Source organism: Topomyia yanbarensis, chromosome 3 (genome assembly GCF_030247195.1).
Source record: "Topomyia yanbarensis strain Yona2022 chromosome 3, ASM3024719v1, whole genome shotgun sequence".
NCBI classification, from domain to species: domain Eukaryota; kingdom Metazoa; phylum Arthropoda; class Insecta; order Diptera; family Culicidae; genus Topomyia; species Topomyia yanbarensis.
Window position 1 is genome coordinate 81,432,251 of NC_080672.1, and position 24,519 is coordinate 81,456,769.

The following is a 24,519-nucleotide window of genomic DNA, read 5'->3' on the forward strand; positions in this document are numbered from 1 at the left end:
CAGCGAAATGTTTTACGATTACAAAACTGACTTTTTATTCAATTCGTTTCCTAGAATGTTGGTATCAAGTGTCAAAAGTCTCTCTTCTATAAGCTATCGGAAAACAAATTCCAACGAGATTATCGCTTACGCTCCTTAGAGGCGAATGGTTCAGATCAAAACTTTCCTATCTAGCAGAAAGAATGTTTTATTTGTAAGTTTTCCTTTTTGTTCCACTACAAAGTACAGTATCTTGCGATTGGCAAATGATATTTTTGCTTATTATCAATTTTTCTTACTTGATATGGCACTTTTCCATTAGTGTTTTAATTGTACGTTTAGCTGGTAAAACTAAACCGCTTCGTAACAGCCACTAAAAGAGTGAACGTGGAATATGAAGTAATATGTAAAATTGTACGCGGAATGAAATCCATTTAAGTTGAATGAGGATACATATGGACGTTGCTTAAGTTGGTACGACAATGTTCGAGGAAGACTTTTTAAAGTCGTCGTATCTGCATCTTCTCGTCATTGTTTGTCACTTTTCTGTTATTACTTTGTTTGACGTTTAATTCAAAATGTGGAAAACTTAGCTATTTGTATCCAGTACGGAAACGATATAATTTAGAAGCGAATAAACGTGAGCTCACCGAGTGAAAGAGCTTTCATGTGCATGCTTTGGTTAGGGAAATCGAGGAATTCCAGTATGATCAGAATATATTTGAGGTATGAGACCCATTGCAGGAACGATCTTTGAATAAAGCCGTTCGCCCGCCAGGACCACATTCTCTGGAGCAGATCGTCAAATACAAGAAATTTACCAATAGGCATTTTCATATCATGCACTGATCAAGGTCCTAGGTTTCGTGCCATCACTATAGGATGCGAATATGCGAGCAAGAATTGTTCTGAAGCAGGAATCACATTTATTCCAGAGAAGAGCAGCATGGACAGGCGGATGGGACGATTGTTCCAATACATCCACGTCGCACTATGGAAGAGAAGCTTTCTAATAAAAGATCGGGAGGCACTCGTAATCGCGAACGGTTTTCGAGTGTTGCTGATGCATTTACTTTAGCATGTTGCTTATAGGGTTGAAATGTCGTTGGTAAAACTGTGCAATAAAGTCGGTTACCAGTTCTTAACTGGCAAGCCTACAACTACTGGCTACAGAGATTTATGTTTAGAGAGTCTGATAGCACACGTAACCCTACGAACATTTCCTGCATTCAAATTCTTATAGCTTCTTTAAAGCAGTTCGAGACGACAAGACACATGCAGCACATGAGGTGCCAAAAAAAAAATCACTATGCATTTTACTCTACCTATTCCCACGCTGTTGCTGTTGCCGCGTTTGAATAGTTAGAACAAAATCCATAGCGAATATTTTTTGTGGCGTGTCCTTTCACCTCGTGTGCGAACTGCTTAAGATGCAGCAATTATGTGTTTGAGTATGTTATCGTTTAAAATGTATACAACTGCCCCATACAATTCGCAATATCGCTCCTGTGTGATCGGTCTATACTTGTCCACTATAGATAAGAGAAATGGAGACACATACTAGCAATGTACTGCCGTGATACGCATAACTGTCCCACCTGCATAGGAAACCCATAGCAAATGGGACTGTTATGCGGATTACGGCAGTGTACTTGTCGATACTTGTGTTTATTTTTACCGCATAATTCTACTGATGAATGAGTCTATCGTTATTATCGGATAGATTTCTGAAGATTTCTGATGTAACCAAAAAGCCTCAGTTCTGATTCCGAACGAAACACTTATTATGCTCAGAAAACACCATGCTTGCACATAACTCAAACTGTGCTCTGCCGAAACAAATATATAACGCAAGAGTTAGCAGCGAATTCAACCATAAAGATGACAAGAAGAATTAATCCTGTGGCAATTGGTTACAAGACGTAGGTTGACAATGGCGGCTGCATAGCATCGCAGTTTTAGTCGCTCGCATCATTCCAAATGGTGATTGCGGGTGCTTACACAAGTTTCGAGTAACAGACTAAATGTCGGTTATCTGTGGGTTAAATGAATTGTTCGATAAAATCGTGCCTTTCCGTTGGCAAAAAGCCATAATAAGTTGCTAGCTGTAGTCGGTGTTCGCTAGGCAAGCACTGTACATATCCTAATGATGTATCGCAGCACCGTTAACCAAATAGAGGCAAACTCAAAGTTTGACACCTTCAACTACAGTGTAAAAACCACCTAAAAACTACTTCAACTTTGTTCAATTTCATATCCTAATGAGAGTGTGCGTCAGCGGATCTATGATCGCTTCCTGAACTCGAGACTTGCACTTGGAATCGTTAATAAATATTCTACATGCTATGAAAAAATATCAATCACGTTTGACTTAAGTTAAACTTAGAGTTCTTGTTTGCATTATATCTGTATTTTTTGTTTTGTTTGTTTAATACTTTCAAGTTACTTAAATTTGATTTGAGATTAACTTACTTCTTTGCGCTTATGTGGAATTTCACTCTATTTTTTTGGGATTATTTTCTGTTTTGTTCACTGTGATTACTGTATTCTACTGCGTTTAAAACGTGTTTTTTTTCTTGAAACCAAACGAGCAGAACATTTTTTCTTCTTCCTAGCGACTTGAACACGCCATTGACTTCGCACTAGTGTTTACTCCCAGTCAATTATCCGGTAGGACGGAACCGAAATGTTGTGCCCCATTTTATGAACTAAAAACGGTTACAGACATTGTATTCTGTCTATCGCTGATTTCACCCGCGCTTGCTGGTCTAATAGCCTATTTTGAGAATCTGGTATTAAAAGATTCACGCGAGAACTGAACAGCTTCTTAGTTTATACAAAATCTCGCTTTGCCTATGTAAAACTAGGAAGGGTTGTCGGAAGTGACTTTGTTAAAAACTAATTGACACCGATATTTTTGACCGTGTCTTTCGATTCTCACAAATTAAGTAACGCGATTGGGGGAGCATTCACACTTTCAGATTTTTCTTAACACAACGCATTTTTAACTTAACACGAGAAAGATCAACTAACCAAAAGACGGAAGAGGACTAATTTACAGTAGTAGCATTGTAGTAGGAGTAGTGTTTATAACTACAAAAAGCTGGATTGTTTGTATGTTTCGACTTTATCGGGAATATCATGTACGACTCCCGAGTAACGCTCATCAGGCGTTGTGGATGTTATTGGGGAACGATGTGAGATTGGGAACGATTAGCAAACCTACCTCGGTATGGACTCTCAATGACTTTGGATCGTATAGAGTACCGGAGTGTCGGTTCCCATCGACACGTTTCATCCGAGCCAATTCGGTAGGAACGATTGTCATCAGCTGCTCTGTAATGAAGATAAACGAAACATAGGTTAGAATGAGCCATTAAGTAAATCGTCTATTTGTAGTCGATCAATTTACTTATTTATTTCTAACCTTGTTGCTCTTAATGAAATATTAAGTATTAAGAAGGGGAAAGCCAATTTGAGTGAAGCCTGTATGTAAATGTAAATTATTCTCAAATTGGCGTTAAAGCTGTAAACACACGAAGTGACTGGACACACGCTACAAAAAATATTCACTATGAAGTTTGTTCTACTTCTGCCAACGCGGCAACAGCTACAGCGTTTAAATAGGTAGAACAAAATTCATACTGAATATTTTTTGTGGCGTGTGTCCTGTCGCCTTCTGAGCGAACAGCTTAAAACCTAATAAATTTTCGATTCAAAAAACAATATAATACAATGTAATATAATTGAATATATACAAAAAAATTAAAATTAATAAAATAATGACAAAAAATGAAAATCATTGCAACTAAATAATCTCATTTGTACCGTGATTCTCAGACAGTTAGGGTGTTTTCTTAGTCTATTTATTTTAGGGCAACATTCCGCAGCCTTTTGTTCGCGCAGTGACGATTAAACAATAGCCAGTTATATAAACTGGATCAGTGCATTGTGGGAAACCAATTTAAAGATAAATGATCTTTACCATTCTTGACAAGTTCACTGCTTTTCCCGTCTGTGCAGGTGCTGACCCCATGCGTTGCCGGTGTCCCTCCCCGGACGGCCAAATGTCTACCTGACACCCAAGGCTCCCCCAACCTAAATAATATTGGCCGCTCACTTTGTGCTGGGAAGTACAAGTAGCTGTTTAGTTTTCGCTGAATCTCTTACAGATTTCGAAAGATCTGACAGGACGGTTCTAGGCTGTGATCAAAATATCACAGGTCCGCTCAGGCAAGGTCAGGGTCGTGTTGACTAATTCAAAGCAGGCAAACAATATTGCTTGCTGCGAGCACTTTACGCGCGACTATTATGTGTATATTCCAGCAGTAGGTGTACAGATTGAAGGCGTCGTGAACGATGAGAGTTTGACATGGGCAGATCTGCTACTTTTCCGGGTGAGCTGCTTTAGAAACCGCCTACTCAAGTCAGTGAAAATACTTAATTGCAAGCGTTTGAATTTAGTATTAGTCGCGGGGATAGTAAGAAAACATACCCTCAATCAAATTCCTGTTGCGTGACCTTCGCTGGAGCCGCCTTACCGAAGTACATCCTCTTACAAAGGGTCCGTTTGCCTGTCCGTCTGTTCGTACCGCGGATCATGGATTGCACTAAGTGTAAACAATTGGGCCACACAGCCACCCATTGTACCAATAAAGCCCACTGTGGAAAATGCGACGATAGTCATGTGAATGATTCGTGCAGTATGAATGCTGAAAAGTGTATAGAAACTGCATGAAATCTCAGCATGTCCCGCGTACAAACTACACGGGGATAAACTAAAATGTTCACTTGCAGGACGTTCCAAGCGTTCTTTCGCAGAAATGTTAAAGAAAACTACGCCATAATCCTCAACGAACCTTTATGTTCTCTTGGCTCCTAATGAAGGCGAAGCTGATAACCCTGTAAGTAGGGGTTTGCCCACTACTCGGGTTCTTATATAAATTTGCCCGGCGGACCCTTCTTTACAGGGCGGCCTAGGTGCTTCTACCAAGACTTTCGGATTTTGTAACACAACAAAAAAGTAACAAAATAAATTATTAAATTTACCGCCTTTTATTTTCTCCTCCACTTCACTGTTGCTGCTGTAGGTGAGTTACTGCTGCGAACGGAAAGGCGGGCGGTTTCTTCCGACCGGCCGGGACAGCAACGGCAGAGTTCTCCCTATTTAAGTTGGCTGCTCCGGCAGCGGTCCTTAACAATTAGCTAGGGTGGTGGCTCTTTTGTTGGAACCTCCCTAGCGACGTTGGTGACGAATCACCGGATTCCCTTACTCCCCGCAAGGAATCCCGGAAGACACCGCAGTGTTCTTCCCAGGTGGAGCCGTCGTCCTACCTGCTTCCCTCTCCTTGACTGTTAGCTGCAGAGGAGAGCAAGGCTCGTTCGACTTATCCTTTGCAGCGGGAGGGGCGGGTGCGTCGGATCCTTAACTGTTAGCTGTGGAAGCGAAAACTCCTTTACAATTAGCTTCCTCCGATGGCGATCCTGCACCACTAAATTCACTTGTGCCCGAACCACGGGCCGGTACTTTTGACGGTTTTAATTGGTCGTCACATGCGCGCGCTGGAACGTTTTCTAGTGGCGGAAAACTCCCGAAAAACTTCTAAACGGACGTCTGTCTATCGCCGTGGTTCGTCACTTTCTCGCCAAAACTCGATGGCCGCCTTCCGCACTCGACTATCACAAAACAAACACCAAAAAAACGCACCGCCGCATAGCTGTCATCGCTATGGCACAGCATAGTCAGACCACTTTTGCAGCGAGAGGAGAGCGGTTACCTAACTAAACCCTATGTTATTAATTCAAAATTGTCAAACAAAAATTACTACACCTATCTGCACGCACAAAACCGTTCACAAACGCGAGACCATATAAAAATTTACAAGAAAAAGTGAACGGCATCGAAACAGCGGTGAGCATAAATTTTCGTAAACAAAACACTCTACGGAGAGAGTACGCACGAAAGGGTGTATTTCCACCCAGTGCTAAATTGTTACCCTGACGGGTTACAACTCACAAGAAGGTACATCTACTAGGGCGCCTACAAAATTATAAGAAGAGGAGGAACATTTCCTTCCTAAACTCCCTTGTAAAGGCACGAAGGTGTTCCTTGACGGGGCTCCGAAAGTGACATCTTTTGGAAGTGCTGCAACCAAACCTAAGCAAGTAGCTCCTGGTCTCTTGATTAAGCTCATAGAAGGAGTTTGCAGCTACAGACACTTTATATAACAGACTAGCGGAGAGAAAAACAGTAAAACTAGCAACCATGGATGTAAACTGGCATCACGGAAGCTATGGGAGCTTTGCATGGGCTTCCTCTTGCACTTCCCATCTCAAAACCCTCATGCTCGTTTGGCTGCACTTTTTGACAGTCCGTTTGGCTGCAATTTTTGACACTTCGCTAGTCTGTGTATAAAGTGTCTGTATTTGCAGCACTTCCCGAAACATCCAAAGCCCCAAGTGTTCCTTTATTTCAGTTCGAGAATAATCGCGGCACTGGAATAATCAGACTCTCGGACATTGTGGACTGGATAATAAAAACTTTCAATATGACTGATCCAATTAAAAGTCTGCTGCTAGCTTTTCTAGCTTGAGCAAAAACATTTTTGAAACAGTTGATTGCTAAATGGCACGTCCTTTCAGCGATTGTATCATTCGATGGCTAACTCATCGAACGAGGTGACGGATTCTGTTCTACAGTGGAATTGCAGAAATATCGTCTTGAAAAAAGCGTCTTTCAAATTTGTAATGAACAGCTGTGGATGTGATGTAGTTACATTATCTGAAACTTGTTTAACCTTCGATATAAACCTCAACTTTCATAATTTTTATACAATTCGCCTGCGAGGAGTGCTTTTGGAGATCTAAAAGTGCTATTCCTTCTACAGAATTACCCTTCCCTTAACAATATGCATTGAAGTTGTCGCTTCAATTCACGATAGTTGTGACAACTTCTATATGACAATTCTAAACACGGGTGAAATGACACGGATTCCTCTTCCACCAGAGCGCCCAAGTGCATTAGATTTATCCCTCTGTTCGACTTCGTTACAGCTGGATTGCGCGTGGAAGGTAATCCCTGACCCCCATGGTAGCGACCATCTGCCGATCGTACTTTCGATCACCAATGGTTCAAGGCCATCGGAATTAATCAAGGGAAGAGTCGCCGTGTATAAAGCCTACCGCGATGACGGGTTACCCGTTAGCTATCGACAGTACGCGATGTTAGGCACGCGAATGACAAACTTGATGAAAGTCAATAAACGTGATTATTGGCGCCGGTTCGTTGATGAATTAACGCGAAAAACGTCGATTAGCACTCTTTGGGGCACGGACCGACGTATGCCAAACCGAAACACTACTAACAAGAGCGTGGAGTATTGAAACCGTTGGATATTCGATTTCGCTAAGAAGGTTTACCCGGATTCCGCTACGGCTCATAAGATCTACCGCACAGCCTCCTCTCACGATAACGCGAACGAAACACCTCTTTCGATGGTAGAGTCCTTACTTGCTCTATTATCATGTAACAATTAAGCCCCAGGGCCAGACAGAATCAAATTCAACTTGTTGAAAAACCTGCTAAGAATTTATTTAATAAGTTTCTTGGGGGTAACATGGTCCCACGTGATTGGAGACAAGTGACGGTCATCGCCATCCAAAAACCAGCAAAACCAGCCTCCGATCACAATTTGTACCGAGCGATTATAGTGCTCTCCTACATCCGGAAGCTGTTCGAGAAAAAGATCCTGTTCCTCCTAGATTTATTGTTGCAAGCACTCGACCCATCTGGTGAGTCTAGAAGTGCTGGCGGGCGTCCTTCCGTTGAAAAATCGACTTTGAAACCTCTCATATCGATTACTCATTCGATGCGATGCGATTCTTGAACCCGGTAGTAATTGCAAATTTCTAGTAGCTCATTTCCCTTACCCGATCCTTGTACTTCGATTACGTGGTACAAAATATCAATTCTTCTTCGTACTATCCCAACTGTGTCAATGTTCTTCGCCACATCCATGAAAGATGAGTTTCGTGGATCCCGGACCACATACGTCCGCAAGTGATCCCAAACATCTTTCTTAGTAAATTTCGAGAAGTCGACTGCAATAAGATGTTTTACACCGACGGGTCAAGTCTCGACAAGTCCACTGACTTCGGTAAATTAAATCAAAACCTCACCGCTACATTCAAACTCAATGATCCTGCTTCAGTTTACGTCGCAGAACTACTGCTATTCAGTACACCCTTGAGATTATTGATACTTTGCCCACCGATCATTGCTTTATTATTTTGGACACCTAGAAAGCACCTGTGTGCTTTATCTGCAAGATCGTACAAGATTATTTTAATTTGTTTTTTTTTAGTTTAGGTCCCATTGCTCCATCCCGGGTAATGAGGAAACGAAAGAGTAATAATTCTCGTCAGAGGACGCAAATTTTTCAATAATTCGCATTAGAGGACGCGAATTTTTCAATAATTCGCGTCAGAGGGCGCTAGAAAGTTGGCAGGCATCGTGGAGCAATGGTGAGTTAGGACGATGGCTACATTCTATCATTCTATGGAATGGATATGGGTCGTGATTTCATTCGTGTGATGTCTCGGCTCATGTCCAATCACTGCACGTTAGACGCTCATAATCGATGTATTGGGCTCGCGAATAACGGTATCTGTGGCAAACGACGGTTTTCACAATATCGAACTGTCTGGGCATGCGTAGAGTATTGTCCTACTAGGTCTCAACTATTGGATTCCTTTCGGGCCTTAGGAAGATCACCTAATGCTCCGGTTCGGGATTTACTGGCAAGTCGCGATCTTCTCTGTATGTCCTTTGTAGACACCTACCTAAAACCATAATTATACAGACTAAACTGCTCATTTTCTTTTTCTTCTCATTCTCATTGCACTGCAATTTATTCTTCAGAGCGACAACTATACGACCCTTATACAAGATTGCTGCATCATCAGCGAACTGTGACTCCACCTCCCGGTAGAGGTGGGATGTCGGATGTGAAGCTGTTGTACAGAATGGACCCATGGATACTTCCCTGGGACACACCTGCGAAGATGATAAATTTATCTGAAAGAGCATTTTGTAGAGAGACCTGAAATGCTCTATTTGAATAATAATTTTTGATAATCTTGATCAGATACATCGGGAAATTGAATCTATGCAGTTTGAACACCAGGCCATCGAGTCACACATTGTCCAATGCTTTTTCGATGTCCAAGATCGTCATTGCTATCGCCTGGGACACCAACTTGTTCCGCTGGATCACGTCTGTAACGCTAGTGAGTTGATGGATGGGTGATCTTCTTTTGCGGAACCCAAACTGTTTCTCATGGATGCTCATTACCAAAAGAAAGCATTCGGCTTTGGATTGTTTTCTCAAACAGCTTAGGACAGAGAGTAAGCTGATGGGTCGATAGCTTTTGGAATCTTTCCCCGGTTTCAGTACTGGGATATCTTGTGCTAACTTCCACACTGAAAAAAGTAGCTCAGTTTTTAGACCCGGTTAAATATTTTAGATATAAAAGCAAATCAGTTGCGACTCAAATGCTTTAGTTCGCTGTTACAACTATTGTCGAAACCGGGGGCCTTCATGTTTCGCGACGTTTTACCAACAGTAATCAGTTCATTCGCAGTGACTCTCGATTTCTCTAGAACCAAGCTATCTGATTGATCATCATTGATTCTCTGCCTCCGACAAATATTCCGGAGTCGAACAAGTTTTGGAGAGAGTTGCTAACCTGATTTTGCGGCACGGGTACAACTCTGCCTTGGGCAACAACGATCGCTAGTTGGATGCATTCTAGCGCTATGTCGATTTTCACCAGTGAATTCAGTGGTAGATCTACGTTGATGTGTTGATCGACGACTCGCTGAAGCGCTTCCCAGTTGACGCGGTTTCGTGAATGCTGATATTGAAATGTGTCGGCTGATGTACAGAGCGTCAGCACCACCGAAAGGTGGTCGGTTGACAACTCGTTGAAGACAATTGGTGAATTTTCAGTGACGATGTTGGTGTTGTCCGGTAGGAAATGGACTCCTGATCTGGATATTCTCGTTGGATTTTCCTGGGGTGAGTATGTTGTAATGGCCGGCATCGAAGTCGTCAGCAAAAACGGCTCCATTTCGGTTCCACCTTCTGTGGCCAATCACCACGTGCCGAGCGTTGATGATTAACTTCGCCTGCCGCCTTCAGTTTGGCTAAATCGTTTTTTTAACAAGGTCGAGCTACCATCCCGGATGCTGGTTTGTTTCGGACAGTAGGCCGCGATGATGATGATTGGGCCAGTCGAAGTGGTAACCTCGACCCCGATTACTTCAAAGCAGTTGAGTTCGATATTCGGCAGCAGGCGGCATTGGATGTTGCGCCTCATAGCAACAACCACTCCCGCTCCTGCAGTATTGGATCGATCGAGTCTTAAGAGCCGGAAGTCTGGTGTGGAGATGTTTACTTCATGCTTCATATGGGTCTCGGTGACGATGGCGGTATCGATTTCCTTCGTTCTTATGTAATTGTGCTGCTCCACATGATTATTTATTGGTGAGCTAGCGTGTCAATTGAGGATACTGACGGCAGCTTGAAGCTATTCTGATCGGGTCCTACAGATGCGCAGAATTATGATGACTTTGGCTACAAGCGTAATGAGTTCCTCCGCCGCCTCATTATCCTCGTTGTCACGGACACAGCACCGACGAAAGACGATTCAAGGGCAGCTACAGCAGTCAGACGAGGTTGGGTTGTGAAGGGAGTCCGACCGTTGGAGGCATGTTGGTTGTTTAGGGGTGGTGGTTGTAAAATGACGGTTGCTCGATGGTGAGGTAGTGCAGAGAGCTGTGCTTCGCTGAAGGATGGAGCAGGACGAACAACGACTACGACCCGGCTGGTAACTTATCGTCGCTTTTTGGCGGATGCCGATAAACTTCGTACGTTTTTTTACAGGTTTGAGAAAGTGTCCGACAATCACCTTTTACGATTCGAACAAACCTTTCAGTTGTGTTCAGATCATAAATCTTTATGATTGCCCCTGGCAATTAGAACATTTCGACGCAAGGGCATTTTTTAAAAAAGGCTTAGTAGTTTTTGTGATTGCAAATAGTATGATTTTTGAAAATATGTTAAAAATTGTTGTTAGAATAACATTCTTATTGTTTGCTTTTCCACGATCCAAATACAATGACAGGATTCTTTCTAATGTTTAAAACGATAAACTTTTGATTGTTTATAGTTCATGATGGAGAAACGAGAATAACTTATGAAAAGGGTATACTTTTTACGAATTGATAGTTTTTGTTATTATATTTTTTGTTATTTATCAGTGTGCAATCGAGCTGTTTCAACGACCTATTTCTGCAACCTATGTGCATTAACTGTACACCTACCGTCTCACCGTTGCACTTGACAGTGTGTGCAGTGCTTTATGGTCACACCTATGACGGCGAAGTCGGCTTCCCATGAGCGTTTTTGCGACTCAGAGGCTGTCCTTCCATGTTGCTCCTATACACATCCATGTATACAGGCATACACACGAATTTACATTCATACATACATACATAGAGCGTGTAACGTCGTGTAATCCTATGAAAAATCACCCTACCATCGCCTTGGGGTCTACGTAATATTAGCAAATTTCGCATTAAATCCGCTTCTGTCTCTTCCTAGTCTCCTTTTTGTCTTCAGAGTCCGAGGCGGATCAATCGACTATTAATTGATACGGTAAACATACTGGCAGTATTAGTCCTTACTCGCGAATACCTTTTCCTACAACTGTGCTGTTTCATCTCTATCTTATAACAGAATTCGATCATCCCTGTTCTAGTCAATATACGTATTCATTGCATTATGGACCAGGTAAATTCTCATTTTTTCTATTATCATTACGCTGAGTAGCTATACGAGTGAAGACATTTTAGGGTTTAATAAAAAGAATCTCTGTCCATAAAGGACATAAGAAATATTTATCCACTATTCCCCATAAAGTTTGCTCGAACCGACCCGAAAGGGCTGTTTATCATTTCTGTAAGCCGATGCGCTTGGTCGAGTTAAATAATCATAAGAACAAGTCCTGAATAATTCACTATCTCTTAGGTGCCAGTTCTGCATTCCTTTCCAGAACTAGCATCATACCCACGGTGAAAAGAGTTGACAACTAGTAGGATCCTCATGTCCCCCACCCAAGCGAATTGATCAACTTGCAAGTAGGAGCGCATCTCTACCAACAAGTCAAGAAGGCATCCGAACCAATGAGAATTGACCATGCCAGTCGAAGGCCACAGGCCCAAAGCCATCTCGTACAGTTCCTGAAATTAGAGTTTTGTTAGAGCTACTTACAGATTTCATTTCAATGGTAGTAAGTAAGTATCTCATTCCCTCTTGCTAAACTCATATACCGCTGCTCATCCCTTCCGGCATTTCGACTCCGTCGGTCGACCGTCTCATAGAAGAGATCTCTTTAATTGAATTCTCAATTTCCGTCGGAACTCGTATATCAGACGCTCAAGGAGTTCTACTGGCTCGAATATCAACTATCTGAAGCGAAATAGACATTATTTATCACATTAAACATATTACCTAATCCTATAACCAACTAAGGCTGTCTGTCGATTCTAGCGCAGAAACGCTAATGATGTGACCATCAAGAATACGTCTGACAACCTTTTTTGACCCCCTTCGACACCAGTTTGGCCTCACCAAGCCGTGACGCGGGTGGCGGCGTCAAAACTGCCGAATAGAGGTCTAGTTATGTACATGAGAACAGCTTGAAGCAACATCTGATGTTGCTCCAAATGTATGTGATATCCAAGACTGAGTTGGATGGTTACATCGAGCCTAGTTTGCATATCTTACATAACTAGACTCACTGTTCTCCATTCACTAACATTGTCCAATCGTTGCGTGGACATTGAATGAATAAACTAACACTATCTGTATCGCCAAAACAATTTTTTAATATTTTATTTTTTTGCCGAATTAATCTTAACCTTCTTTTAACTCAAAATATGAACGTAGTTGTTAATAAATTGTTAATCAGGGCAAAAATTTGTATTAGGTCTTAAGTAACAATGAGAGCTTCTCTTTGTTTACTTTCCTTTACAGTCCCCCCTTCGCTCTTTGCATAACATGGTAGCCACCATCGTCGCCTTTCGATTCATGCTTAACCATTAGTGGAAAATTTTATAGTAATGCCGTAATAATTGAAATAGATGGTAAACAAGAAGGGGTGGGCATAATGTAGTTGATAAATCGATTGCCTTGTACGCAACTTAGCTGGGTTCGTTCCCCAACCCCGTACAGAGGGTTAGAGATTTTTCTAATACGAATAAAAAGGCTCTAAGGTACTTCTATAACCGAAATAAAAAAAAAGGTTCTCAATCTTAATTACGAGCTGTTGAAGATATTCCTCAGAAAAGTTCTTGATACATATAAACTGCTAAAATACCATGCGACTCCATAATATACAATATTATGGAGGTGTATGTTATTGAAGCAGCAAAATAAATATCGAATTAAAAAAAGATCCCAGGAGTACTCCCTACGCTTTGGAGACTGCTTTAAAGGCGTCGACATTAATTGAAAAAGAAAAAAAACGTTCTACAAAATAACGAAAACCACGAACAAATTAAATCACAATTAACTTACATCTGCTGATATTTCGACGTGGACCCAGGTAAACAGCGGTTTACGAATTAAGTTCACCAGCCGGTAGTGGAGAGAGTTCAATCCATCACTGTCGAATCGTTTCGCTCCAGTTACAAGTTTTTCGTATCTACAAAAAATCCGGAATGAACAAAATCACGTGATAATAAAAGGCAGCTTAACCCCTCACTACGAGGCTAATTTGTTTCGATTCGTCGGCTAGTACCTTTTCGGGTTGGCCTTCTCCTTCTTGTGACTCAGCATGGTGTAGCGTGCAATATTGATTGGGTAGCGTGCAATATGAAACCCGACGTGTTTCAGTCTATTTGGGAAACGCGAAAAGAAAAATACGAAAAATAATTAATGGTACCACAACCAGTGGTTTTAGCTGTTTGCAATTTACGCTACCTATTGGACATATCGTCATCCTCGCCACCCCAACCCCAGAATGAGTTGGAAAACCCGTTCACCGTGCGAAACTGCTTCACGGTCATTGCCGACACGCCACCGAAAATTGTGCTATAGGGAAGTTTAAAGCCGAACGTGTCGACCGCCACGGACATGTGGCGCGGTTGATCAGGACAGGTGTACAAATTTCGATCATCCAGCGGCAGTAAGTCTACGTCGTGGAACACCATACAGTCCCAGTTTTTCTGCTTCATTGCTTCCACAAAACCGATGTTCATTAGGGATGCGCGGTTGAAGGAAGAACCGGCTGACTGTTCAACGATGTAGATTCCGTACTCCACTTGTTGCTTCATCAAGAAAGGATGAATGTTTTTGAGGAATACCGGTAGATGTTGTTCCCGATCTCGGTAGGGAACGATGACTGCCACTCGATCTCGGGCGGTACATTCGCGAGGAATATACTGACCGCCGGGTTGCAGTTTCGGTGCCAATCTTTGTTCCACCGAAGCTAAGGATTCGTACGAAGCATCCACTTCGATTGGTCCGTCTAAAATTGAAAGCAGTTGAAACAAACAGCTCTATTTATTTCCATGGGAAAACTTACCTAAATTTGGTGGTATTGGGGGACAATTACTCTGCCCCAGTTTTCGCATTAAGCTATCGATGATTCCGGTGTTACCGTCCAAGTGCACGGAGTTTGCAGTCTCATTAAGCGACTGCTGACCAGATTCATAACCATTGACGTCGTCGCTACTATTGCTATTATTAATTCTTTCGAGATTCACATTGTTGTTTCTTATACTAGTGGAATTAGTGCTGATTCTGCTATTGTTGTCGCCGTTACTCGAGACCGCGATAGGTGGTAAGTTGGACCCTGTACTGTGTAGCATTGTCCCGGCAGTTAAGCTCGTCCCATTCGTCCGTGGAGATTCGTTGAATTGTTGTTGAGATTTCGTTTCGTTGAGGTTGAGATTTGTGCTCGAGTTGGTTGCTTCCAATTTTGGACTATTTCGGCTGATTGTAACTGGTAGAGCCCGGTGACCACTGGTACTGTTCTGGGCCACATGACTGCTATCGTTGTTCGGTTTCTGGTGTTGTGTGTGCTGCAGTTGAGCTAAGCGCTCGGAACTGGTCCTTGTGCGTTTCGGCCATTGGGTTGCACTGTGAAATTTCGGAGAATAATTACCAATAGTTTTGTAAAAACAAAGAAACAATCAAAACCTACCCCATACGAGGCAGTCCTATCGGCGAGGAGTCAAACCGGGACGCGAGCAGATTGAGTATTATCAGCAGGAATCCAAGCACCAACGCCGCCTTGATAGCGTGCGCTCGGCTACACGATGCCATGGGGCCATTTATGGATGCCGGCTATTGGCGGTGTGTGGGACGATTCTGCCACACAGTTCCGTTGTTGTTGGTTTAACCTTAACTCTACCTGCCGCGGTTGGACATCTGAAAGTATGAATAGAGAATGAGACATTAGTACACAATGGTGAATGCGGGTTCCTGGAGTTATTTAGTAGTTTAGCCAACAAAGCGGAATACAAGAAATTCATTAGTGTCTGACCGTGCTAATGACATGATAAATGCTGTGCTGGCCGTTGTAGTTCAGTGGACACAGCAAAACTTGTGTAAATATGTATATGAAATGTAATAAAATATGAATAGTGGTTTATAGCTGCAAAATGAGGACAGGCATGATACGTTACGAAACGTTCTCGATTTTGTTACACTTCATTTAGCAATATTTTGATTTTTTGGTCGATACCAACGAAATTTGTCAAAGAGCTCAATGTATGCAATCTACATTGCTCAATGTCAAAAGACATAACTATATTTCGACAAATAGATTACTTTGAGAATGTTACCTTTTCCCGATCGTCACCCGAATTGTATTTGGTTTTAGTGCCTATTTTAAACGATTTAGGAACATTGACCTAATTGAGTGGATACAAGTAGAGAGGAACTGAGATAAGTCAGGGAACAGACACCGATTTGAATAATTGCATTTCCATCTTTTGTTGTTATCATATCATACCATGTAATACTGGCTCATATATGTCACATTAGCAATCCATACATGAAAACATTCTTTTATGGAACATACGGTTATAGGAAAATTGCACCTTCCCTGTAGCACAGCTGGCGAGGTTCGGTAGAAGGTGGCAAAAGGACATCAGTTTTACTTTTTATCAAGCGTACCGACTCACCGACGCATCAGGATTCCCTATAGCAGGGCACTCCTGCCGGCCGAACAACCAAGGGCCAGTAGCCACTCGATTGGACAGTTTGCCTAATTACCATTTTAATGATAATTGCTGGGGCACACGCAACAAAACCAAATGGAAACAAATGCGCACTCAATGCTGGGTGGGGACTTTAGAAATACCTATGCTGGCTTGAACACTTGACTATCATTGCTCATTTCCTCGTCAAATCACCATCGTCCAGCGGCCATGTGATATTCCGATATTCTCTCTCAAGTGGAGGAATCTTGCTAATGGATTGTTGAATTATCCAGAGAATTACTCCTTTGGGGTCGGTTTGACATGCATCTGTTTTTTGCGTAGAGTGATAAAATCGTATCTCCATTTACCATTGAGGTATTTGATTATGGGATACTGGGAAAACGGCTGACTTTTGGTTTTTCATTTTTGTGTGTGTTCTTCTTTGCCTTTCTCATTAAGACAGGTTATGCAATCGCGCCAATTGGTTGCTATTGAATTTTTCATTTATCGGACTTCCGGCTCTGGAGTTACGGGTTCAAGAGTGCGGTCACACAACAAATTCCCAAATAAATTGGTACCACCATGATGGCCAAATGATGCAGTACATATTAAAATGTACTCAACATTATTTGGATTTGCGGGTTTAGATCACTTGTGACCAATCGAAGTAGATTTGGCTACATTAACCGCCAATGACGGTTCTTGATACCCTCAGGGAACTTGTCAAATTCCTAAATGGTTTCACGCTAACCACTAATTTGGACAGTTACTGCTGTGGTTTGCTTTCAATTAGAAACGGCGTGTTCCAACATTTTTTCTTGAACGGAATTATAATAGCTGATTTAAACGATCATAACCTAAATTATGCGACGTAAGCAAACCCTTGTAACCAAGCAATACCGTCCGATGATTGGAAGTTCCTTCGAACCTATCGGGAAAGATTACAAACTGGAACCAAAAGCACAAATCTATACCGTTTATTCAAAACGTCATATCTAACAAATGTAAACAAACTGAGTTAATTATGCCAAATAAAAGCCAAGCATTGACTCTTAGAGTTTTCGATTGAAGGAACTGGTGGAGTTTTCTGCACTGAAATTGCACTTTTCTTGCAGAAGTGTTGTCAAAACACCGACACCATGTTCCATTGATTGGAACTGCAATAAAAAAGTGCAATTTCAGTGCAATTTCGGAGCAGATATTTGGCACCGAAAATTTTGTCGGTGGAGCCAGTGCACTCACTAACACCAACAACGCAAACGTCAAAACAACCCAGCCATGGCCGCTAACAGCTGTTCTTGTTGACATTCGATTTGGATCATTGAAAAATTATACGTGCAGAGCGCTTTTTTTCAAAAATGTTAGTTTTTGTGATTTGTAATTTTATTTGTGCCAACTGTTTTTCAGGTCAAGGAAAAATAACATTACATTTATAACAAATGGAAGGATTAATATGCACGTCAATAAGTTCTGGTTTTTGATAGCCTTTTCAGATCTCGTTTAGTGATTCGTTGAAGCTGGTGATTGTCGGTTTTAATTGGAAGCGCATTCCAGCTAAGGGCTCCGTAAATCAGCACACTTTCTACTGCTGGTAGTGTTCGTTGGGATGTGGAATGAGCTTGTGCGCTCCGAGAAACTTTTCTGATGATGTTCCAGGATATATCCGGGGTGCGATTCGTAAAACCCACTGTGCATGAAGCAGTTGATGCGGAACTGGTAGTGCTGCATCAGGTCCCGCCCTAGAATTGTATTGCGGACAGCTGCTTAAACTTCCTTTCCCGGATGTTATAAACAAACGAACTCCGGCTTTAAAGCATCTTAGTAGTTGTTCTTATAGCTGAGTTGATAAACCTGGAACATATACCGTGTCACCGTATGTGAGATAAGGTATGATGACTGCTCCGCATCAGCTTCCTGCGTGTGGGTGTCGAAAGGACAGATGCGAAGCGGCGGAAAGTCCATAATGTGCCGAATACTTTCTTTGTTTATTCACCTGTGCCGCCCATTTTAAGTTGCAGTCCATTTTTAACTCTAGATTGGCTTCTTTGGACAGCGAGGTAATCTCCGCAAAATGAGATCCTTAGGGGTGTTATGCTGCAGAAGATTATAGCCTGAGTTTTTGTGGGTTAGGAAAAAGTTTGTTGCTCGCTGTTCACTGTTCGATTGCGTTGAGATCAGCATTTAATATATTGATCATATTTTCTACATTTTGCACCGGGCCGGAAATGTAGATTTGCCTGTCGTCGGCGTACAGGTGGTATTCGCAGAGAGAATTTCAGGCATGCTATTAATATATAGGGAAAATAACAGTGCACTGAGACAGGATCCTTGGGGAGTTCCATCTGTAAGTACTCTCTCCGCTGACTTCTTCCCATCTACCTTGACAAGCTGAGTACGGTGCTTCAGGTATGATGTTAACAAGTCGCAAGCATCAGCATGGAAACCAAACTCTTCCTCTAGCTTTTTGCGGAGTATCCGGTGATTGAAACGCGGTTGAAAGCAAGCGACAGGTCGACAAGAACCATCACAGTACAGTTGCCTTCGTCTAGGTTGGTATAGATATCGTGTACGACTTTTGTTAGGGTGGTGGTAGTACTATGACGTTTTCGATATCCTGATTGATGTTTGGCAAGCAGCTGTAGTCGATGGTTGTCCAGATATCTAGAGATCTGGTCGAGCAGAATTTTCTCGAATATTTTAGAGATAGCTGGGAGGACATTAATTGGACGATAGTCTTTTGGCTCGAAGGGATTGGCAGATTTTGGAATCGGCGTTATGATGACCTTTTTCCAATTTTCGAAAATCTGCGACTATCGATGATCGCATTGAATAGGTGAACGAAAGCGAAATCCACTATTGGTGAAGTCCGGAAGCGCTCTTGCTGGCAAATCACTTTGGTGTATTGTTCGTGTACGCAGCTGTACGTGCCCGTCAGTGAAGAAGTCGTTGAGTTGGTGGATGCTGATACTTCCGTCCGCAGGATCAGTTTTTTGTTATTGTGGATTCCTTCTCGGCGAAGGTTGTTCCAGAGTTTTTTCGCAAGCAGTTCACAACCGAAATTCATATCACTTGACAGAGTTAACCAATCTGGATGGTTTATACGCCAAAAGAACTGTGTATTATTGTAGTTCATACTAATGGAGACCGTACTACCGTGATCTAAAACACCGGAGTTATTCCGGATTGCATTGGAGCTATTTGGTTTTGCCATTTGGAGTTTTTCTATTAATAGCATGAAAATTTTCTATGAGAATAAACTTAAACTATTTTAAAATTTGTAGAATTTATTAAAGCCCACCATACTGAAATAATTTGAGGTTTGGTCAATCTTCCCCGAGGGCCCTGGAACTAGCCACAAGAGGTCAATAATGAATGTTCATTGGGTCCGGAATATGATCCTAGAAGGTCACTTGTAATCTGAAAATGTCAGATTTGGTTCTTGCACATAGTCTTCCTCAAAATACATCAATATGTTGTGCTTTAGTAAATCCTACAAGTTTTAAAACAGTTTAATCTCATAGAAAACTTCTATGTTATTAATAAAAAACCCAAATGACAAAATCGACTAACCCCAACGCAATGCGGAATAACTCCGGTATTTTTGGACCATGGTGGTCCAATAAACATTAACAAGTTGGTGCGATCGGCTAGATGGTCAAAAAGTATTTGGCCAACATGGACATCGTCATGAAGGAGCGGAAGTTATTTGATCCGTCGTTAATCGTTCAGCCAACGGGTGTCGTTCAGGATTCAGCCAACGGGTGCAGCCTGCTAATCAGAATACGTGAGAGTATTGCATGGCGGCATCCAACCAAAGCCATTTCTTTTTCCACCCATTACTTATTACAGCCAATCACTCCCGACTTTTAGAAGTTCAGCCGGGAGTTCATCCTTCCCAGTGGCCTTGCCATTTTTCAACTCTCGAGTGGCCTTTCGCACTTCACATCCACAGCTTGTCCATCATTTTCAAATTCCGTTCTGTTTGTGCCTTCTCCACTCGTTTGTCCATTCAATACCAACTCAACAGGCCCCAACAGGTAGTTGCTCCTGTACGAGCTGTTAACACATTCCCATTCCGCAACAAGTTCTTGGGATCCTTCATTGTGACTGATTGGTTGATCTGTTATGTGTAATTAGGATATCAAAGTTTTCTTTTTCCGGGCTGGGCAGTTATCCATATACAAAAGTTCTCGAGAGATACTGAACCTTCGATGTTAACGGCTTCGAAATTATATGATCTTGACGGTAGTTTCTCTTATATAGTGTATTACGCTTATAGACCATAAGTCTTTACCTCCGCAGAGTTTTTGGATGACAATTGGATTAGATAGATTGGATGAGATACATACAGATACCCCATGACCGCGAGTCGCTTCTAGAATACACTGGAAGTACACAATGTCAAAAACACCTTCAATATCTAGGAACACACCCAACCTAGATTGCTTGAGCGAGAAGGTCTTCTCAATGCTGTAAACAACAGCATGAAGAAGAGTAATCGTGGATTTCCCGCACTGATATGCAAAATGCATTTTGTGCAGTGGATATTCATCTAAATTAACGTTCCTGATGTGATGATCAATTATCGGTTTCAAAGCTTTCAGAAGAAAAGAACTTAAGCTGATACTGCCCGCTTGACCGATTCAGTGGCCACCAATGTGCTTGCTAAGGCTCACGAGTCCGAATCACCAGAATGAGATCTGTGAACATTGTTCACCTCCGGATCGATACAACCTGAAAATCTGTGCGTCGAAGAGACAATTAAGAACATCTTTTTCGTCCGTCACATAAACACCATCTCTGGTTCTTAAGGAATTCATCTGAAAATATTTCGATTTCGAGAGACTTTTATTTAACCTGTTAGCCTCGTTCAGACTAGAGACAGTAGTGCATAGGTTTTGCCAGCCAGCCCGCTCTGCAGATCTAAGACATTTCTTATATGCACTACGCAATGGCCTGAAAGCCCTGGAGTCATCATGCTGACGCCAGTACCAAGCTCTTCTAATATCCTTCTTCATTCTTTCAAGCTCAGCCCTCCACCACGGGGTTTCCCTAGTTGATTTAACAGTACGAAGTGGTCAAGTTTCTTCGCATGAAATTTAGTCACCAAGTTTTCCAAAAAGAGGGCCCAGTTTGTAAATTTAGGATTATGAGATACTGAGGCTGACATCAAGAAGATCGAAAAATATATATTTACAATCGGATAGACGGTTCAGTTTCATTTGGAACCAGCCAAATTCCCAGCTCATACCAAAATTCAGAGCAAAGCGTTATGTCTAACACCTCCTCTCTCCCAGACCTCGCAAAAGTTGGTCCCACATTCAGACTATGTAGATTTGTACTACTTATGTACTCCATCACTGCAGAGCCTCTCAGATTTATGTCTGCCCCAAACGATGTGATGAACATTTGCATCACTGCCCATAATTAGCGGAAGCCCATTTCTGCTACAGTAATATACAAAGCTTTTCAAATCATCAGAAGGATACGGTAGATATGCTAAACAATATATATATATATATATATATATATATATATATATATATATATATATATATATATATATATATATATATATATATATATATATATATATATATATATATATATATATATATATATATATATATATATATATATATATATATATATATATATATATATATATATATATATATATATATATATATATATATATATATATATATATATATATATATATATATATATATATATATATATATATATATATATATATATATATATATATATATATATATATATATATATATATATATATATATATATATATATATATATATATATATATATATATATATATATATATATATATATATATATATATATATATATATATATATATATATAATTCATCTGACAACACATAGTCTTGATGAACGGTTCTGCAAAGGCGAACAGATCCTCAACTGTGGAGAAATTTCGCATACATGCTGATATCGGTTCGTTGGTGAGGGGAATCACTCGTCGATTTAAGTTTTTTGGCTGATGTATTCCCTAAATAACAATCCAACGGGCCAAGATGCCTCTATTGCCTTTGTTTTCATACCGGGCTCTAGTCCAATTTTATAGGACACGAATGACATGCCGGCGACATCTTTACCTTTCGATACAAGCCGTACGAAATCAATGGGTTCAGGTACATTCAAACAACGGGATATAATTTTCTGCACGTCACCGTCCGTGACTAGTGGGTTGGGTCCAGAAAGGTATAGCCAAAATTTGTCAACGTTGGTAATAAAAGAGCGTACTGAGAGATCACTCAGATCGATCTGATTGGTTCCACAATCGGACGGGGCCTGAACAGCTGTTTTGTCTTCCATTCGGCAACGTTTAGTGCCCCTAGGCCATGTAGGTGTATTCGGTGCTGTCCACACAGACTGAGCTGCTGATCCAGGCATATTGTCGATCTTTTTACTTAGCGCCACAACCGCACTAGAAAGCTGTTCGACTTTTGTTGGCAAATCGTTTGCGGTGCGAGTTGGGTCTCAGCGATGAAAGTACGAATGCTTCGACCGTTCAACTCTTCCCTGCATGTAGAGCAGAGAAGCATAATTCTGCCGTTGGCAAATGCGTCCTTCAAACCTCTTGTGTTGAAGCCGGAACAGGTTTGACTTATATGCAAAAAAGCATCGCTGAAAAAAGCAGATTGCACAGACATCGCGAGTTGTGAGCTCCGATGAGACACGCGTCAATAGCAAGAATGCAAGCACGAGGTATTTCACGTGAGTTTGTCATGCCTGTCTCGTTGTAAGCAACGAAGGCAGTGTGATGTAACTTTCAAATATAGAAGTTTCCTCTATGGAAGTATGGTTCTTGAGCCAATGCTATAGAAGTTGTACGTTCCTGCATAAGTCGAGATAGATTCATAATTGATGTACGTTTATGCTGGAGAACGATTTGTGCTATTCTAACCATTGTTGGTTACAAAACTGCACATTTCATTTCCATAATATATTGCACAACAACTAGAGAACACCAAGCAGATTGGGATGTTAACACAATGCGCCATATCAGGATTAAATGGGACATGATCATTTGATTCCCACGATTTGCGAGGAAAATAATGGTCCACTGTGTCAGAGATTCGCATAACACAGTAAGGGCAAAACCCAAAATGCTCCGTGCGCGACTGGCATATTTTAGACCATCCAGCCATCGGCACGGAACTACACCTTGACTTTGGGACTCCTGCTTTCAGTCGCCTCCTAGGACGTAGGAGCAGAAACCCAGCGGCTCAATTCTTGGCAGGATGCCACACGGCCTCTGGCAGGTTCGTCTGTACCCATCGAAATTTGATAATCTAAACCCAGCAAAACTTCACCGAACTACAATCAGCCGAAAGTTTCAGCAAACCCCTAAAAAAATCCGGCAAAATAATACTGAACGTCGACGCAAAAAAAAAATTGGTGCGTTGAACGAGCGTTCCGCTGCGTAATGCAGCATACTGGGGTGCTCGCCCTGCTCTTCCCAGGTTCCGTTCGCCATTGAGAATATTTTAAACCCCCTCAAAAATTTTAACCATAGGACGAGTCGGATGACACTGGATTTGGGATTCCCGATTTGGCTGGTTTTTACCACCGGAACAGGAAGTCCGTAGTGTAATTCTTAGCCGGTTGAAGCAACCACTACCGACACTACACGGCTTATCTAGACTATTCGGAGAAGAAAGCTGACATTGAAGGACAGCTTCCATGGATGGCCGAACAGATATCAAAAAAACTTTCTGGAGCGCGGTGCGAGATGGTCTCGCTAACTTTGAACTGGATGAATATCCGCACATTTTGAGAAGTTATACAAATGAGTAACCTCTATCCAGTTATGAATACTTGAAGAAATGTTGGTGAAAGTATCAGAGCATTCAAACATATTTTATTTATTACTGCATAGTTTTTAATCAACAGTGACAGCGTCAAGTAACGTGTTTCCCATGAAATTGTTTTACACTTCAGTTTAACTGTAGCCAAAAACAGATAAGATTTGTCCCAGTACTGGATTCTTGCTTTCAGTTTCTCTAGAGAAAACATGAGTAAAAAAACTGCTGTTTGTTACCAGAAGAAAAGGGAATTGCTTCAGAGCACTTCCAGTTTTTTTCTAGAAAACAAACTTCAACTAGTTAATTTCAAACTTCGACACTATTTTCTTTCAAGCTGCTCGATTGCAAAAGCTTGTGGTAACCATTCTATTTGCAGGTAGAACCGCTCTAGAACAACAATACTTGATAG

The 24,519-nt window shown here is 41.5% G+C and overlaps 1 protein-coding gene across 1 annotated transcript in view; it reads right to left on the reverse strand.

Annotated features, from left to right (window-relative positions):
- Positions 1-10: 10 nt before the first annotated feature.
- Positions 11-24,519, reverse strand: part of LOC131693452 (beta-1,4-N-acetylgalactosaminyltransferase bre-4) — an 85,592-nt gene continuing 61,083 nt past the window's right edge. The window contains exons 2-7 of the mRNA XM_058981266.1: positions 15,253-15,479; positions 14,632-15,188; positions 14,028-14,574; positions 13,846-13,941; positions 13,623-13,749; positions 11-3,315 (exon numbers count right to left, since the gene is read on the reverse strand). Of these exons, the coding sequence (XP_058837249.1) occupies positions 3,307-3,315; positions 13,623-13,749; positions 13,846-13,941; positions 14,028-14,574; positions 14,632-15,188; positions 15,253-15,374 (1,458 nt within the window). The 5' untranslated portion in view covers positions 15,375-15,479 and the 3' untranslated portion in view covers positions 11-3,306. The remainder of the gene's footprint in view (positions 3,316-13,622; positions 13,750-13,845; positions 13,942-14,027; positions 14,575-14,631; positions 15,189-15,252; positions 15,480-24,519) is intronic.